Raw genomic sequence first — 12,432 nt, 5'->3', positions numbered from 1 at the left:
CAAACACCCAAAACGACGTTCGGCACGTGGGCGACGTCGAATCGTACATCCGCGATGTACGGACATGCCTCTTCGATGTCACACGATACACATCATCATCTTCGGCTGGATGGGTGCGCGTAAAAAGGGTGGTAGGGAAACATAAAAAATAAGGACACCAGCAGATGGCCGATCGCAAACTCCACTCGGCGATGGCAACAGATCATTCGTTCACAACATTTTCTTACCCGGTCATTGAGCACGACCGACAGGAACGGAATTCGCTTGCTTGCGTTTCTCATCCCGTTTTGCAACACCACCCGCACTCTGTGTGTGAGTATTGGGCCAGGGATAAGATATTAATAAAACATCTTTATGTTTATTCTCATTCGCTCACACTGTCGCTCGCTCCTTTTCCCGCTGTATGGCACTAATGCGTAAAAGGCATAAGTATAAAGAATTGCTGATCTCGTTCCGCTTTCTACGGTCATCCGAAATGTCATGTGAGCATTTTCGTGGCGGAAAAAGTGGAACATATTGGGGCGATATACCCTAACCTTGTGCACACACGTATCGGTGAATTGCGTATCATAAGGATAACAAATGACGTTCTTTGCCGTGCTTTCGGAACGAGAACACAATAAAAGAAACTAAATGACGGGCAGTTAGTGGAGTGAGGCAGTTTTGAAAGTGCATTTAAACATAATTCTTCAAAAGCACGTGTAATTTTGATTCCTTTATTGTTAAAAAAAAACTTTACTTTGAAACAGTAAAATAGACTACGTTTTATAGAAACGAAGAGAACAGCAAATAGCGAAACAACATAATGCGATAAAATAAGTAGACAGCTATATAGTCAATTTTCAAACAAGATTACTTCTAGATTATTTTTACACCTATTCACAAATTGTGCTTTGTTTGATTTATGTTTTTATAAATGCTTTAATTTGTTGGAGATGTTTAGTCACCTTCAACTAACGAGACAATAATAATGATAAAGTATTAAACAAATCAAATCTCACTAATGCTTACAGGGAACTACAAACTTTGCCCTAAAACTTTGTCAACTTGTCACAAATAGCACAAAAATGTCCAATTTGTTTTGCACGGATTTTGTACGCTTCCTCAAGATGTCTTACGAATATCCGCTTGCAGCAAAAGATAACTACTCACCGGTAGAGCAAAAATGGAAAAACCGATTCCGAGCAAAATGTTCTTAAACTTTGCACCATCTTTCCACCTGTTTTGGCGATTGTTTGTCCACACCAACTTCTTCACCGCTGTAGCTAAGTTTTCCGCAAGCGTGACGATATTTATCTTTCGTAAGGCTTGCAGGTGTGCGCCAGCGGCCAGGAGATTAGCATAAATTTGTAGTTCACCGTTTTTCTTCTTTCTAAGTCAAATGGCTCACCATCACCACTCCATCCCACCGTAATACGCTTCGGGTACCGAATGTTGCAGAATTATTTGTTTCACCATTTCCACAAACAGCTACCCAACCCAGCGCAGTCCCAAAAGTGATAATTTTCCGGTGGGATGTTCTGGTGGTCGGAAGGTGCAAATCAACCTGGTATGCCTTTCCTGTACAGGCAAAAGCCATGCCGTGGTGTTTCCCGTGTCCGGCACGTTCTGTTCGCTGTCAAAGCCGATCCGCTGTCGTGCCTCACTACGGTTGAGATTCAATTAGCGCTTAAATTTATCACTCAATTATGACTTCAGCTCAACAATAAGCAAAACAATGACACGGCTTTGCCGCGTTGTTGTCCCAGCGCACAATAGCATGAAAAGGTGCACCGACTAGACCGGTTGCCGAAAGGATCGGCGACGTACAGAACGATTTATATGTTCTTTTAGAGAATTCCCCTGTTCTTATCGTAAATCGCTTAACTTTTGGCGAGAAATCATTTACACCTCTAATCTAGTTGCAAACCTACCCAAGACTAACCATTTTGTGCTGTTTTGGACCCGCCTCCTGATGTCAACATCTTCCAACAAAGAAACATTGGAAGTGATGCCTACAAAAATGACCACGGATGGGAATGTACTAGCGATCTGGAATCGTTTTTTTCCTATAGCTAATTTAACAGCAAACAAGGACAAGCGAAAAGTTTTCATGTGTTTTTGTTTACTTCTCACTCGAGCGAGCAAAAATTTCTTGACAAAAGTTATTGCCCGATTAGTCAAAGTGAAAACTCTCAGACTGGGAAAACATGATAATTATTTAAATTATCTCAAACTTCACCTAAGCGAAAGCCACGCCATCCATTTTATCGATGGGTTCGCGACAATATTTAAAGAATAGCACCAATTTACCCCCAGGAAGGCGTGTTCCGAAACTTTTTTTGTCTTTTCTTCCACACTTACAGCCAAACCCATCTCAAGTGGGTCCGTAGTGATGAAACCGTGAACTCGCCTTCGAAGGCCCTTCGGAATGGGTGAATGAATTTGCCAGATTATCGCTGTTTGTTTTGGAGTCAGACTTTTAATCAAAGAAAAAAAAATGCCATCCAAATGCTTTTATTATCGATTGTCTAGCAGTGATTTAACGATCTTTCTTGTCCATTATCTAAACCTCATAAAAATCACTGCTTCGCCTGTAGTCCGTGTGATGAATTGCTTTAGAGTTGGTAAAAACACATAAAATGTCTTACATTATGTAACATCAGCAAAAGCAGTTTTTTGTTCTTTTAATTAAAGTATAAATGGGAAACGATCAACTTATATTGTGAAACATATAGTGAATTAAAGGCGCCTTTAATTATTCTACATTTTCCGCATTGTGTTGTGCAACCAACCGTTACAAACGAAAAAAATTTCAAAATCCAAAAATGTGGCCTTGCAGCAGCACAATTTCAAATCACATCAGCATGATTGTAAATAGTTAGTATTGATTTTTTTTATCTTCAACACGCACAAATTACATTCCTACCACTTTTTGCTAAACAATATACGTCGCATTTTTATCTAAATTTTGGAATTTCATCTTCGCAACCGTGACCATATCGGTCGAGTGCCAAAACAAGTACGCAAACGCAATCAGACATGCGGTAATAAAAACCGGTGTACGTACACCGGTGAAACATCGGCACGACCTCCAGTAATATTGGACGGGTGCGAACGATACAATAGACACACTTACCTCAACCGTATGTGATACTCGACGGGTGCCGATGGTTGCTTCTGATTCGCGCAGTTTCACTTATTGCTAACAATATTGTGCTTCCAATTTCTTCCTTCCTTTCGCATCGCCCATCTAACCATTCAATTTGCGCCATTTTATACATCAAGCCGAGCGCCATCATCATCATCAGCAACCGAATCCTGCTCGAATGTCGGACAGTGCGAGAGCAGCATTACCGTTTGTGTGTGTGAGTGTGTATGTTGATCGAGCACTCGTCTCGCACATACTGCGGGACACTCGGATGTGTCTGCAGCCGGTAGCAAAGTTTTCCTGCAGCATCAGCGCCACACACACAAGCTCTATTTTGCCCAAGAAAATAACCTTCCCTCCCTCTTTCATTTCACTTTCTACACCATTGATGTGGGAATGCGAAAGAGTGGGTTTTTGCGTTGGGATGAAGGAATGAAGGAAACGTAAACGAATTCGACGAACCTGATTGCGTTGCCCCGTGGGAAAATGGGTAAATGACTGGGGAACTACATTACGCCATTGTCAGATACCGGGCGATATTTGCGTTCCGGCAGCCAGTGCCATGCTTCTTTGTGCGTTCGCCGTGCACCGAAGGTGGGCATCGTGTGGGTAAGAAGATACGACCAGGAACGCCAATATACACGGCGCCATTTGTTATGTGTACCATTTTCGACGACGTCGTTCGACGATGACAAAATTTTACCAACTCGACAGCTTTCCGATTTGGCGGAAACAATACACACCATGTTTGGGGATAGTAAACCAAAAAACAAACGGGGAGGGGGGAAGCTGGGAAAACCCCACAGGGAAGGAAGGTCATCAGAATGAAACCGATCGTGACCGCAGCTAAAATGACAATTTTGTCCAACAAAACCGCCCAGATGAGCGAATCTGGTCCAAACATTGATAGCAACGCACGATGGAACTGTCATTTGCAATTGTTGACGTTCGCTCTGACAGCTTCCAGGGCTCGTCTTCTGCCCATGTCCTAGCCGCTACTGACCATTGCTCTTCATTTCCACACTAACGACTGTCATCGACCAACGGTCCGTAACGTAAAGGAATAATATTCTCTTGCCAAAAAAAACGAATAAAAAACTCAGTTGAATCTGAAAAAAAACGGACCAACCCAAGATAAAGAGCCATACAATAATTGGAGCTGTGTGCCAGCGTTTCCTTCGTATTCCTACCTCCTTCACTTTGCTATCATTATTCATTTCATACGGTGAAACTGTACTACAGACCAATGTCCAAAATATCCGCAAACAACCATTTACCGTTCCTGATGCTTAATGCAGCACATTCTAGCATTTCCGTTCGAAGACAGGTCAGCGTAAGTTTTCCTGTGCGCAGTTTTTCTTTCACTCAATGAACATGTTCACAAAACGGTACAACCTTCACCAGTTCAGGGTTCAAAATCACAACGCAGAATCTGTTCGCACTAGTACGATGCGGATTGTACAATGAATGTCACAAGTTCGACAACTCGTCATTCATTAATGTTCATTCGTTGTTAAAACAATTGAACTGTGTGTTAGTTGTAGTGGATGTTAGGAACTTCAGTACGTATGCTGGACATGAACACAGTGACACATTTTCGAGTGCATTTCTATTTTGACAAAACTTTACGGCACTTGTACAGTTTTGCAGCAATTGAAAGGCTTCTGTCCGTTTGCAGGCTTCCACAAACGACATACAGTATGCAAAAAAAAACATAGCTACAATCACGTGCCTTCAGTACGAAAGTCTGAGCCGGATGCAACTAAAACCTAGCTGTCCATTCTTGTTTCCTTTTTTGTCTTTGACAAACAATACGCTCAAGATGTTGGTGTATTGTTCGGAACAGTATCTCATCTTCTCAAACCCTTGCTGATATTTAATCCGATTTAGATTTCGGACGTACAGCCCGGTTGCTTAAGTTAAACCATACGTAAAACATTCACGTCAAGCGTAGTTTTGTCAAACCTCTACACTGGAAGGTACAACCGTACTCAATCCAATTGAATGGATTATGATTTACTTTCCAAGTATTTTTTGCACCCGAAACGGAAGAGGAATCCTTCTTCAACCGTGTATCAAACCAATCGCTCAACCCATTCCAATCCATCTATCAATCCCATCCGTACAAACCAACAAACAATCCATCTATTTCTTTGGCAGTTTCAATCCGATCACCTACATCAACTTACGTGTCTGCCGTGGTCGTTGTTGTTCACTTCCTGTTCCTAAGAACGTGCCGTCCGAAAAACCACTTCAATCAACTAAAAATAACTAAAACCACAGTATCGACCTGTCGAGGATGAGGACTTCCACCCAATAATGTAACGAATGTCAGTGGGTGTGAGGGGGAAGGTTAGAATGGGTGGTACACGTTTTTTACATTTACTGTTTTTTCGTCGTTGTTCCTTCCGAGATTACCTTCGGTCCAAGGTTGTGGTCGCCCGCGTGGTCCTAGCTAAGTTGTCCCCGGGTGAGAAGAAATATGTAGTTTCAACCAACCGGTTCGAAAGTTGATAAGCGCCACTTCATGTTTATTTAGATTAGACTTTAGTTTGCCCACCTCTTGCTCCATGCTTTATCTTCATTGCGCTTTTTGCCGCATATTGACACCTTTCTTGCAACCGCACAAACTATATACATGCAAACAAGGATCGCCCCCCCTTTCCTAAACCTGCGGCTGGAAGCTGGAATATTGCTTCATTTTCTCACAAAATCTAAACCAAGGGCATGCTGGGCAACCAAGCAGCTAGCAACCTCAGCACAAGCACACCTTCACCATCGTCTGTGGTTATGACGCGGACCTCCAACCATATGGTGAACAGTTTCCATTCGGGGAACGAGCTAAAATGAAATGTGGCTGAGGTTTACATTACGACAACATCCATGGGTGCTAATGGACGGCATCTGTGTGCATGATGTTAGGTTGAAAGGATATATGAAATAGTTGCAAGCTTCTGAGAATGTGCTAAAATCAGCCACCTAGAGATAGTTCCATTAATGGTGTACGGAAATTTCGGGACTAGATCACCCATTCTCCGAACGGCTTTGGTGAGTACGTCGAGGCTTGTGTTGTGCTGATCATACATGGAATGAATAAAAGTAATATGGTGAGGCAGGACTAGCACTCGAATGCAAAATCGTTCTAAAATTCTAATTGCTACATCGTGCTATAGAAGATGTATTTGTAAGGCATACATGATGAAACTCTATCTATATGAAACACACAGAAAACAATTTATGGTAAGACTACTCGTGCGCTTGTCCACGTAAATTATGATAGAATATGTCAGTTATACTTCTTGAAACAAAGCGTCCCGTTTTCACAAGCAACCTCCACAGACTATCCATTCATTTTCGGACACGTGGGCTAAGCCTCAATGGTTAGTTGGATTATTCGTTTGATGGCAATTTTGTAAGCTTGCGGTTTACATTCAGAAAATGTAATGAGACCTATTCATGCGGCAGTACACAACAACTGCTCATCAGCTATCGACGTAATTGGTCTTACCACTATCACCTGCTTGCAGATGAAACCGACAATTAAAATATCTAAAATTGGACTTTTAGCAAGTATCCAAATGTAAATGATTACGGGACATGTAATAGAAGATAACTTCTTTTAAACCATTTTACATAAACTTCGTTCAACCATCCAACCCTCCAACTATCTGTTGTAAATTTTATTCTCACCTTATATTTCGTCTCATTGAGTTATTAAAATGAATACTAGTTCCTTCTCCCGTGTGGATTATCTGAGCTACATTTCCTGTTGTTAGTAGTGTATTTTTGCGTCTCTCTTCTTTTAGTCTCTCTAATTCGTACTGAATATATTAAAAAATGTCGTAGAAAATCTCTGTTATGCTAAACTCCTCGTCTACCTAATTCTTCCCTTGTATCTACTTTACCTTCTCTCCACATGTTTGCTAGTCCTTTACGGTGAAGCTCCTATTTAGTGACCCTGTGTACTGATGCTCCATGTTAGCCAAGATTGTCGACATGAAACAGTGATGGGAAAGAAAAAATGCAACAACCCACGGATGCCATAATTCCTGCACGCGAAATTGATTGAATTAAATTGCAATTACCAACCATGGTCTCGTGTATTTCCACGTTCTAGTGCATTCAGTGGCTGTGATTTAAAAGTATTACGCTTCGGTTGACGCAGTTATTACGAGATAGTTTTTTTTTTTCATATTCCGATTTCGGGGGCGAAATTTGCTGTGGTTACTGTTCGCAAATGGTTAATTTTTAATAATCTCGAAGCTACAAGTGACGCAATAACTAAAAAACTGCACATTGCCCAAAGGCTGACGTACTTGTAAACATGAAAATAAGTTTCAAACGCAGTTTGCAGATTTTCAAATAGTTCTTCAAATAGTTCTTCTAGTTTTCATGTTAAAAAAAATACAGATTAAACCTAACGCTTTTCTATGCCACACAGGAATTTGTATTTGTTTCAATGTCACCGAAATATCCACACAAAATTTCTGTCTTATAACTACATCAGCACGAATCGTTCACGTGCCCCAGGGTTACACTATGATGCAGGTCAGGACGAACTGGTCCTTTCTCAGACGCTAAAATATGATCTCAAGTTGTTGCAACACAGTGCATTACTTTTCTGTTTGTTGGCTATTGTTATAAAACACGGAAACAGTGACCAAACTCCAATACAGCACCGAGCATACTTTGAGGCGATCGACCGTAGACCGGTCTACGGAACGGTCGAGCTGGCGATACACTGTACACCTAACCTCACTGATACGCCCCGACAACGACAAACACAGACTCGTGCCAACCGACCTCCAGCTAACTGCTGATCAAATTGCAAAATGGCCACCAAGTACGGCACGCAAATACTCTACACCCGTTCGCGTACCACGATCAAGGTAAGTTTACTTCAACGGTAGCATACAAACGTGAAACATTCTAAACTCCCACAAGCTAAATGTTCCCTTGTAAGGCAATTCAATGTTTGGCGTTTCAAAATTTCCAACAAAACAACGATGTACCTTTCTCCCCTTGATGGGCATTCATTTTATAGAAATTTCGCTGTAACATAAGCGGGAACACGTCTCGCGTAAAAATTATGATGGCAAAAATCATTCTCTTTCCCTCCTACGATCGAATTCGTGGTAGCTTTTAATGAAATCAGTAGCTTAGAAACAAGTAAATTAAAAAGCCTGTGTGAGAAACAAGAACGATGTATTCCATTTCCGGTTGAAGTAAACTTAATCATTTTATCTTATCAATTAATAGACACACAATTACTAGAACGATTCAAGGTATGTAGTCCACATGCTTCTGATAGGATTATAGCCGTTATTTTTTCATTTTCTTTATGTTTTATGCTTAACCAATGCTTATCATGAAATGATTAATGTTAATCAAGCTATATCTTTCAACACACAACAGGATCGTAAAGATATTTATCGTTTTTCGCGATGTTTTAAATCTGTTATGGTTCCTTTATCTTATTGTATAAGTTAATTCTATAAAACTAAGTGCAATGAGATAAATTGAACTACATCTTTGAAATTTGTTGATAATATATCTATTATGCATGAAATACTTAGTACGGGCCTTAAAAACGAATTTAAACTAAGGTTCTATGTGTTTTTACATTTTTGTTCGCCGAGCCAAGATATTATTTTCATAAAAATACATATTGATGAAGAAATCATCATCTTTAAATTTTGTTATAAATTTTTTTCACATCTCAATTGCCAATTTCCAATTTGTACATTGTAGGAAAGTCAATTTCGTAGAAAATTCTTCTAACAATAAATTCAATTTGATCGCTACGTAATAAACATGTGATGTAATTTAGAAATGCGATAAAAAGGTATACGGATAATCAAACAACATTAAAACGCGAACAACGCTGTTAAAATCAAACAATGAAGAGAGTGAAAATGTACCACCTGGATGTGTTTTCAATCAAATTGATTTTTAATCTACTTTTAATCGGTAAAACCTTTTTAAACCCTTGCCCTGTTTCTATCTCTATCGCTCTCGAAAAAGTATAAACATTCAGCTTTTAATCCATGCCTAACCATGCTTAAAGCGTAAGATTGCTTTTAATGAAAAAATCAATACCAGTTAGTCCTAACTAATCCGGCGTGCGGTCGTAATGTCACGAAACTTATCGCTCGTTCATTCCAAAGCTGTCGGTCGACAGCTTCATGCGCTCCAGCAACTTCTATTTGTTCCACCTTTTAATGGATGTTAAAAATTCTTACTCAATAGTTTCCTGGCGTTTTACGGTCCATTTGGAACAATGAGCTTGAACGGGTTTTCGAATGCACGGTTCCAATTTTCAATGGAGAAAGGACTAAATACTTTTCACTCGGCTGCACTTCGATCGAGCTTAGCGCAATTTCCTTTGAATGGAGCACAATTTCCCTGTCAGCCTTTCTGGACAATCTTTTTTTTTTCTGGGGAATTGCGTAACAATTAGCTTCACTACAGTCATTGCCAATCAATCAATTTCCATACCCATACGACCAGCATTGCCACAAATCAATGGAAACTGCCATCCCCATTGTACATGTTTCAAAACCAACTCTAGTGAAAAAGGAATCAAAAGAGAAAAATGCAATGTTTTAATTAAACTTTAACTCACAAGAAATGTGTTTTGTTAACAATTTGATTGGTAAAAGATTTTAATGCGCTCTACAACAAAGTCGTATATGACACAGTCGCAGCCAACGTTTAATTTAACTTTCATTTAAATTTAAAAAAAATATCTTCAAATCGAGGGTTTTACTCAATTATTTTACAATTTTTACATGTTAAATTCTTTTGCAAGCTAAATGATCTTGCAATCGCATCCGAGCAAAAACAGTTTTTATTTTCAAAATTTTTATTCCAATACGACGGCTTCTTGTCGAATGGCAAGATGTAAAAAAAATGTACGTATATTTCATCTGTATTAAATAGCAGAAATCATCATACTTAAAAATAAATAAAAAAAATGTATTCCTACAAAGCTAATCTAATTTCAATACTTCATCCATGCTGGTCAAAGTATTTAAAAGAAGTGGATAAGAGTTTAGATTCTTGTTCAGAGTAACAATGTTTTCTAGATAAACGATTCAAAGCGCAAACTTTATTGCAACTGGAGAAAAACTATTGCTACCGTTATTTATCTCCATTCTCTGAAAAGCCTTTTTCCCAGAAGTTTCCTTCCGTACCCTGGATGTCTGCATGCGTTCGAAGCTCACAGGATATCTGTGCGGTAAAATATAACTAACTTCATAAACCACATCGTTGACAATTGCTTGCGAACATACACAAAGGGGTAACCTTTCGATTTTCCATCTGCCATGTGCCTTGAAGCCATTGGCAGCGTACAACATCTTTGAACACTTTTCCAACTACCATAGACGTAAGGGAGGAAAGTTCATAAACAATTTATTTTCAAGCAGAGGTGACATTTTCTATTATTCCCGCTTCTGGTTCGATTTGTTTGACTTCAAACGCCCCAACATTATTGCGCTCGGTTTCATTGGCTTTCTGTTTTCTCCCGGGAGGTGTTTCTTGGCGGTTGTAGTTACCATGACCGTTGTCCTGAGTGGGAACAAGATTTGCAAGTCTGAATCCCTGTTTCTTGGATTTGTTTTCTTGCTTTTTCTGGGTTAAGCTTACTACTGATGCCATAGCAGAGTGTGCTGATGTTCAAGGGTTTTGTTTTTTATTCTAGTATTTGTAGATTATTTGGCGTATCGTCCATAGGGAGTTTAATCAACCCGATTACAAATCGTTCGATACAAATAAAGCAATGTAGCTAACCCAACGGGGTTGGAAAACCCAACCACATTAAAGCACTGGAGCGAAAGTGTACCAGTTTTCGGTTCGCGCATGAAAGGTTTGGGTTTACGGCTTGTGCTGTGAGGCATAAGGTCGTTACGATTTATCGCTCACCGATTCAGCTCTCCCGGTTCCGGTACCGGTCGGTGTTCGATTATTCACTATTTTTCGCGCCCCATTCACCGAGCACGATGGACGGCTCCTTCCGAAAGGGCGAACCGAACTGGTCACGAACATGCAGAAAACCCCTTCAATAAGCTTCAATATCGTACGCAAAATCGTTACCATTTACTGCCACAATCATCATAACAATAATTTCTTCTTGCACCATAACTTTGGCCTGTTTGTTCTCAGTTCGATCGTAAGATTCTACTGTCCGCTCGGTTTCGTTGTTCGCACATCTCACCCACGCGTCCACCAACGTTGCTCCCCTTGGCTTGGATCGCTTTGTCATCGTCATCTCCATCTTAGCTCCCACTCCAAAGCACTGTACCGGCAAATCAAGCCTCGTAAGTCTCGCCATACCAGCCACTCCCCAAAAAAAAAAGATGAATGCAAACAACAAACATTGCGAAACGGACCAAAAAAAAACGTCCAAGATAGAAGCTTGCCGCCTTAGCTGTGTTCCGTCGTCATGCCATGATGCAATGAGATAGTGTGTGGCTTTAGAACCTCGGCCCCTTTCACGACCTATTACCATAAATTTTGGCACGAATGAAACTCGAACCATAACATGAGAGGCCAACGGCGACGCGTTTCGCTTAAATTGGCGCAGACAAATGAAATTGTGTGCCCCAAGATCTGCGAGTGTCTTCCAAGAAGCTCCAAAAGGCTTCGGACGCGTTGGCTTACTGCTCGTGGTACAATGGTAGGCGACATTTCAGATAGCTATCGGTCCGAGGCTTAAGACAGTATCAAATAATTTAATGGCTTTTGTTATTTTCATTGGAATCCAAAGGCAAACAAATGGTGCGAAAAACTGGAGCCTAGGCTAAGAGGAACTAACTAGCGTTTTTTTCCTTCCTTACACTTTGGTTAGCTTTTACTTTATTACATTCCATTCCGTCTAAAACCCAATGATGCTAGATTTATTTTTTACCATACAAAACTAACTATCGTTAATCGTTAATCGTTAAATTAATCATATTACAAAACAACGATTCTTGTTGGTTATGAACAGAACGCTTTTGACCGGAAATAATAGTTTTCGTTTGGTAAAAAAAAAACAAAAACATCAAAACTGCAGTCTGCACTGACCATCAAATTCAAACCTTCAGCAAACTATGTTGTCTTGAGAACTTCTTAAAACCACTCATGACTGTAACGGTACGTTCCCACCCAAGTAGACCAACGACGTCTCTTCGCAGTAAGCGTCAGTCGGGGCAAGGTGAACACAAAAAAGCTTTTCAGCTGCTCGACTCTATCTGCGACCGAGTCTTCCATTTTCATTTTCTACGCTAAGCTCTGCAGGGCGGTAGATCGTTGAGCGA

General features: G+C 40.3%; 1 protein-coding gene across 22 annotated transcripts in view; it reads left to right on the top strand.

The window, feature by feature from the left end:
- The window catches only part of LOC125769606 (small conductance calcium-activated potassium channel protein), a 140,233-nt gene that overhangs the window by 58,954 nt on the left and 68,847 nt on the right, over positions 1 to 12,432 (top strand). For 3 of the 22 annotated variants that reach the window (XM_049438386.1, XM_049438384.1, XM_049438385.1), the window contains exon 3: positions 7,572 to 8,019. The exons of the other annotated variants lie outside the window; for them this stretch is intronic. In XM_049438386.1, the coding sequence (XP_049294343.1) occupies positions 7,963 to 8,019 (57 nt within the window). In that variant the 5' untranslated portion in view covers positions 7,572 to 7,962. The remainder of the gene's footprint in view (positions 1 to 7,571; positions 8,020 to 12,432) is intronic. 22 annotated transcript variants of the gene reach the window in all.

Source organism: Anopheles funestus, chromosome 3RL (assembly GCF_943734845.2).
Source record: "Anopheles funestus chromosome 3RL, idAnoFuneDA-416_04, whole genome shotgun sequence".
In the NCBI taxonomy this organism is placed as follows: Eukaryota; Metazoa; Arthropoda; class Insecta; order Diptera; family Culicidae; genus Anopheles; species Anopheles funestus.
This window is presented reverse-complemented; position numbering and strand designations above follow the sequence as displayed.